Source organism: Tripterygium wilfordii, chromosome 12, assembly GCF_013401445.1.
Source record: "Tripterygium wilfordii isolate XIE 37 chromosome 12, ASM1340144v1, whole genome shotgun sequence".
NCBI lineage: Eukaryota > Viridiplantae > Streptophyta > Magnoliopsida > Celastrales > Celastraceae > Tripterygium > Tripterygium wilfordii.
The window spans coordinates 6,193,306-6,200,130 of NC_052243.1; the positions used below are offsets into that span (position 1 = coordinate 6,193,306).

The following is a 6,825-nucleotide window of genomic DNA, read 5'->3' on the forward strand; positions in this document are numbered from 1 at the left end:
TTATTTTTATTAATCTTACATTTAATTTAATAAATTAAATTTACTAATAAAATTAATGTTAAATATAACATCAGATTTTTCTTTAAAAAAAATGTAAAAAACTATCCAATCCACGTGGCACAGTCTTTTGACAAGTTAACGTCAATGTGATATGATGGATAGAGAGACAAAAAACTATCCGTGTCTCGTGTCTCTCTCTAGCAAAAAAAGGAAATTGCTAAATACACACACGTTTTACTTAGTACACACAGTGATTAGACAATGATTAGACATAAGCATGCCTGTCATCCCCTCCCTTCTCAGTCAATGTAAAAACAATGTGCATTTACTTAGTACACATAGTGATTAGAACTACCGTTTTTTTTGCTAGAGAGAGACACGAGACACGGATAGTTTTTTGTCTCTCTATCCATCATATCACATTGACGTTAACTTGTCAAAAGACTGTGCCACGTGGATTGGATAGTTTTTTACTTTTTTTTTAAAGAAAAATCGGATGTTATATTTAACATTAATTTTATTAGTAAATTTAATTTATTAAATTAAATGTAAGATTAATAAAAATAAAATTTATTATAAAATCATTATATTAATAAAAATAACTATGTTTAAACTAAATTTTAATACTAATAAAAATTATATTATTAGATTAATTTAATAACAAAATATAAAAATTATTAAATCGAATATTATAATACTTTAATTCAGAAAAAAAACGCCGAAGCACCCGATTCATTGGTTTTTATTAGGTGTTCATATTTTTTCGATCAATCAAATACTATTAGGTGTTTATATTTTTTTGGTACACTAATTCAAGCCAACTTTTTACGCTAAAAAAAATCTTTATTTTTCATGTATTAAAGCATTCATATCAGAGTCTATTAACAAATACTCTATTTAAGCATAATAGCATTTGTTACATTACTAATCTTCTACCACAATAGTTTCAGGAGGAAACCTAGAAAGAGTATGCTGCATGTATACATCAAGTTGTTCCATATATGGTAAAACCCATGCAGCTGCGCACTCATACCTGAAGTAATTCCACTGAGGCATAATGGTAGGCATTGGGTAACCCCCAGCTAAGGAAACCTGGACGTAGTGAATATTATTAACGTGTCCGATAGCGATAGCTACATGCTGATACTGCGGTGGAGGAGTTGATCGTAGTGGTAAATACGTGAAGCTCTGTGCAAAACTAAGAACGTGTAGTATGACATTGTATCTCGAAGCAATCAAGAGACCCATGTTTGGCATTGTCATCCAATGCTAAACTGGTGCTGCTCTATCTAGTTCAAAGAAATTCAGTGAGTTGTGAACACCCAATGGATGCTCTTCACTACCAAACATTGCAACATATTCATGCCAGAATGCGCTCAACTCACCTATCAAGTCACGACGGACAGTATCCCATGCATGTTCGCCAAAACCAAGACAAACAGCTATTGCCCAAAAGCCGCAATTTCCATCAGGTATTACATCTTGTACAGACCCAATGTAAGGATGTAATATTGGGGGAAACTGACGAACATAAATATGTTCATGCATAACATTACTTGATCTAGAACTTCTTTGTGTAGGGAGTGGTGGAGTACTGTAGAGGGACGAGCAACTGTGTCTCCCTGGTTCTGTATGAGTTACTTTACCTGCCTTTTTCTTCGAGGATTGACGTCCCATTGAAATACTGTGTCTACTTTGTTGGTATGATTGAAGAAAATCGTGTTCTACGGAGTCGGGTGTGATAGGATTACAATGAGTATGTAATTCTGCTTTTTTCTTCGAAGAGGGACGTCCACGTGTACTTTTCAAAACAATTGGATCTTGTACGATAGTAGTTGAGGGTTTAATTATCTCCCTGATCTTCCGTAGTAGACTGAACTTTCTTGGTTGTGAGTGACGCTTAAATTGTTCTGCAAACATTTGTAGCTCAACAGTACAATCGATGTCATCATCTCTAAGAGAAACACATGGCGATAGGTCAAGTTTCTTCCAGAATGCATCGATTGAAGCAAGTGGTATAGGTTGACTATCATTTACATATATTGAAAGCTCGTGTTCACACGGTAGTCCGTAGATTGTACGAAGTTTACATCCACAGGCGTACGAATCTTCTCTGACAACTTTAGATTGCTCAGATTCGTTGAAAATAAGATTCAACGCATCAATCGAAACAAAACCACGTAATTCTCTGAACTGATCTGTGTTGAACCGATGTTCGACGAGATGTCTACTTTTCTCCAAACTAGCCTTGATTGATGTGGCCTGAGCTTGGACAAGCTGATGAATGCAAGATACTATGGACTTAACGTCTGATTGTGATGATCCCAGGTATTTCTTTAACTTTGAATGCTGACTCTCGACCCTATTAGTGGTCAAGTTCCCGAAATGCAAATACGTATTTGTCCAAGCAGAGACAAACATCTCCTTATATGGTGTCAACCATACATCTTTAATGTAATTAACCACAAATGCATAGTTTTGTAGGATTACCTCTAGGTGCGCCAAATTGTACACGTAGGCAATCTCATTTTCAGACTCCACCAACATATTCCATGAGGAATAGAATGCATCCCATGATTCCTTGTCTTGAAATAATCTTTTGCAGTTCGCCAAAACACTCCTATATATGTGCCATCTATAGAGTAGTTTCTTTGCATCAGGAAATACCAGAGCACATGATTTCATCAGCGCCAACTCTCTATCGGTGACAATAACTCTTAGGGCAATGCTTTCCTCTATTGTTGACTACAAACACCTTAAAGCCCATGTATAATTGTACTCCTTCTCAGAATTCAAGAGCACGAATGCTATGCAATATGTCATATTTGTTGGAGTCACCCCAACAATCTCAAGAAGAGGCATCCTGAACCTATTCGTCTTGTATGTTGCGTCCATTAATAAAACATGTGGGAATGCACGTAGTATTTCTAACGAGTCTGGATGAGCAAAGAATAAATCCTGGAGCTCGTTGGTTATATCATTAGTTCGATAATAGAAAAGGTACATGTGCTCATGTAGGAATGACATTAGAGACTGAATGTGGGATTTACCGGCTTTTTCAGAAGTTCGGAATTTCTGTCGTGCATTGTATATTGTTTTAATAGTGGAGGCATTTTTTGCATCTCGTTTCTTCAACGATGCCAAGATGTCTCGTGGCTTGACACGATCGCTAGACATATCGACCATTATCTCAAATTCAAAGTCAAAAAGGCGACCAACGTACGGATGCCCCTCCATATATGATGCAGTGGCATGATTGTGCATTCCACATGACACTTTTACCATCCAATCATCAGCTCCACGTAGTTTCACCCCTTTAAGTTTGAAAGACAATCAAGCTTTTTTGTGCCTGTTGACTTCGTTGAGGTTCTCCTCCTTCTGTACGTGCCACTACGCTCGCATTGCAACAATAATGATGAGCTCGATGAGCTTCTTGTAACGATGATGTATCCCAAATTACGCCCTGTTTCTTGAACCCAATCAATCAACGATTGACGTGAATCGAACACCTAAAAAAATTTATAACTGTTATAAAGTTAAACAAGTTTGCAAAAAATGTTCAAAATAGATGACATATTATTTCCCTAGTTGTTATACCGTCTCGGTTAAAAATGAATTTGTAACGTCAACTTCAATTTTTTCTTCACAATCATTCACAAGTTCTTCTTTTTTCATTTCATTTCTGATAGTATAATCCTGTCAACAAAAAAATTTACTTGAATATCTGTAATTAATCAAAATATTTTGTATCACAAATAAGCAATTTCTTCAGTATCTATATTTACCTTATCACTAGAACTACTACTTGACAATCGTAAATCTTCGGCCGAAGCTCTCATTTCTTCCAAATGGTCCATATCTGCAACAATAAAAATTAAGTCCGGAGGTCGGGTGAGTGTAGTTAATCAAATGTTAACTAAATATATTTTTTGATAGACTGAAGAGCAAGCACCTATATTCCTCTCTGGAGTTACCGGTGGGCTTATTTAGTTGTGGGGCATGGATTTCTCGAAATCTATTATGTGGTGTCCATTCACATTGGTGAGTCCTACTTATCCCACCTCTCTTAAGCCCGATTGCTCTTATTGATTAGGAAAGTAAGATGATCAGATGAAGGGCATTGAGGGTGACTTCCTTCTTCTGCTGTTGAGGTATATGTTGTTTTGGACGGGATAGGTAATGGTTTTAGAGGGGCTACGTAGTGAATGGCTTGAACCCTTGCTTTTCTTCGAAGACTGATAAGATGGTAACTAGAATAACTTAAAAGAGGGACTCACTTCCTTAGAACACTGGACAAACACTGGACCAAGCTACGGATTGAGCACTCTGTCCGTCCTATCAAACAAGGCGGTGCTTGAGAAACCATAGCTGCTGAACAATGGAAACTTAATTATATTTTGCTTACAATAAATTAATATAAATATCTAGTGTGCTATATTAATTTCATGATTCATGTCAAACGATAAAAAAAATTAAATAAAAAAAAAAACAAACATACCTACGTAGATGGCTCGACTGACAAATGTACTCCAAGCCATTATAGCCCATTTTGCTAGTATCTCCTCTTCATCATCTCTTAGAGATAAAAGAGAAAAATAAACAAATACTTTGTGCACAAGCAACTTTTTTTTTTTTTTTTTCTGGGATCAAAGAGAGGATGAATAACTTTGAGGAAAGATATTGCCATTGTAGAAACACTAGCATCCCTTATAATGGCGTGGAGTAAGCTAAGAGAGACAGAGAGAGAGGTAGTAGAGACTATGGACATAGACATATAGAGTTGGAGCATGGATGTATGATGAGGGGGGGGGTCCGTCTCACAGGCGGTGTGAGCGAGAGAGTCATCATTGTTTAGTTTTCCTTGTATTTGCATTTTCATTACAATTGCTTGTCATCATTGTTTGAGTCTGTGTGGGGTAATTAGTTGGTCTGGGTGAGGTGGGGTCACACGAATGAGCCGCAGTTTTTGACTGAGAAGGGAGGGGATGGCAGGCATGCTTGTGTCTAATCATCGATTTCAATGCTATAGATTTATATAAAAAAATTTCACGATGATATGATGGACAGAGAGACATAATAGAGTGTCAAATCAACACATTTAACAATGTGTGTACAAAGTAAAAACAATGGGCATTTAGAACGACCCCAAAAAAAACGGTAGTTCTAATCACTATGTGTACTAAGTAAATGCACATTGTTTTTACATTGACTGAGAAGGGAGGGGATGACAGGCATGCTTATGTCTAATCATTGTCTAATCACTGTGTGTACTAAGTAAAACGTGTGTGTATTTAGCAATTACCTTTGAAAAAATGGAGTTTAGACTTTTGACCAATGTTATAAATACCAGATTTTAATCGTATTGGTTAGGCTATTGACAATCGGTCAATCGGTTCAATAGGCCGATTGGTTTGATTTAATTAATTAAAATTTTTGAAATTCATAATAAATTATAAAAATCTATAAATTATTAGAAAAATACTAAAAATTATAATCTATCCAAATAAAATAATAAACACAATAATAACAGTTTCAATTTCAAATCGAAAATGACATGTAACTCATCAGTTTGGTAGCCCATGGGAGTCCAGCATGTTTATTCATTGTCCAAAAATTATTGTTTTAATATAGATTTTATTGTTTTTTAAAAGCATCGTCTAGAATTTATTGTTTTAGTTCTGAATTCATTGTTTTTTAAATTTGAAATTCTATTAAAAAAACAATGGAATTAAGATTTTATCGATAAAACTCATCGATAATGGATATTGTTAGAAAGAACTTTATGCATTGATTATGAATATGTAATTTTTTTTTAAATTCTAACATGTATTTTGAGAGTTAAGACGTTTTAAAATTTCTTTTAAGAGATTTGAACTCTCATGGGCTATCACTATATGGACTACTTAGCATTACTACTTTCAAATTAAACAAAATATTATCAAACTCAATCTCAAATTAACAAATATCCTTATAAGAAAGTTCAACATAACCATATAAATTATAAAGTCCAAGTCCAACATAACCATTTAAATCTCAATTAGATTCAACTTTTACTCTTTTAATTTTTTTACTCATTTATTATCATATTTTGTTTTTTTATTGAAAAGTTCTCATTTTTGATTTTTTTAAACCGACAACCAGTATTCATATTGAGAACTGGCTAGTCGAATTGGCATTTAACTAGACTGATATTTTATTAAATCGTACTAGTGATCCCTTTAGTTTCCGATTGATCGACCTGTCCAACCGGTATTTTAAAACACTATTTTCGCCTATACAAAAACAAATGGTTAGTTACCATATTAAAATCTCCAAAAAAGTTGAATAAACAAAATTAAAAAAAAAATTACATAGGGCCTGTTTGGACAACAATTTATGGTTATTCTACCATATATTGTTAAGTTCAAACAAACGGTCATTTTGTGACGCATATATCGAGACAATTTCATTGAAATAATATGACCATTTTGAAATGGTCTGAATTTCGATAATTTCAAAACCATTTTGGTGGCATATTACAAAATTACCCTCAATTATGACAACTTTTATGTTTCTCCGTATTTGTATTTTTGGGATTTTAGCTTTGAATTATTCAACAAGAAGTCAATTTGTTTAGATTACTAATAAAAAGTCATTATTTTGGATTCTCATAAATAATTTCCAAATTTCCGAACCAACTTCAAAATGTTTTAATTTATTAATTGATATTATTTAATTTATTTAATAATGTTATTATTACTATGAGAAATTGTTTATAATATATTTTGCTATTTAATTGAATTAGTTACAATTTAAATGCATAATACCCCTGTATGTAATTTACGC

The 6,825-nt window shown here is 33.9% G+C and overlaps 2 protein-coding genes across 2 annotated transcripts; both read right to left on the reverse strand.

The window, feature by feature from the left end:
* Positions 1-1,269: 1,269 nt before the first annotated feature.
* LOC120010514 lies at positions 1,270-2,685 on the reverse strand. The gene has a single exon (XM_038861305.1). It carries the CDS (start codon positions 2,683-2,685, stop codon positions 1,270-1,272), a length of 1,416 nt encoding a protein of 471 aa, XP_038717233.1.
* A 60-nt stretch (positions 2,686-2,745) lies between these two features.
* Positions 2,746-3,237, reverse strand: LOC120010515 (protein FAR1-RELATED SEQUENCE 5-like). Its single transcript, XM_038861306.1, has one exon. It carries the CDS (start codon positions 3,235-3,237, stop codon positions 2,746-2,748), a length of 492 nt encoding a protein of 163 aa, XP_038717234.1.
* Between the last annotated feature and the right edge of the window lie 3,588 nt (positions 3,238-6,825).

Bases quoted from the DNA above. Each gene is read 5' to 3' on its own strand.
- LOC120010515 (XM_038861306.1), bottom strand. From the start codon at position 3,237: ATGGAGGGGCATCCGTACGTTGGTCGCCTTTTTGACTTTGAATTTGAG.
- LOC120010514 (XM_038861305.1), bottom strand. From the start codon at position 2,685: ATGAAATCATGTGCTCTGGTATTTCCTGATGCAAAGAAACTACTCTAT.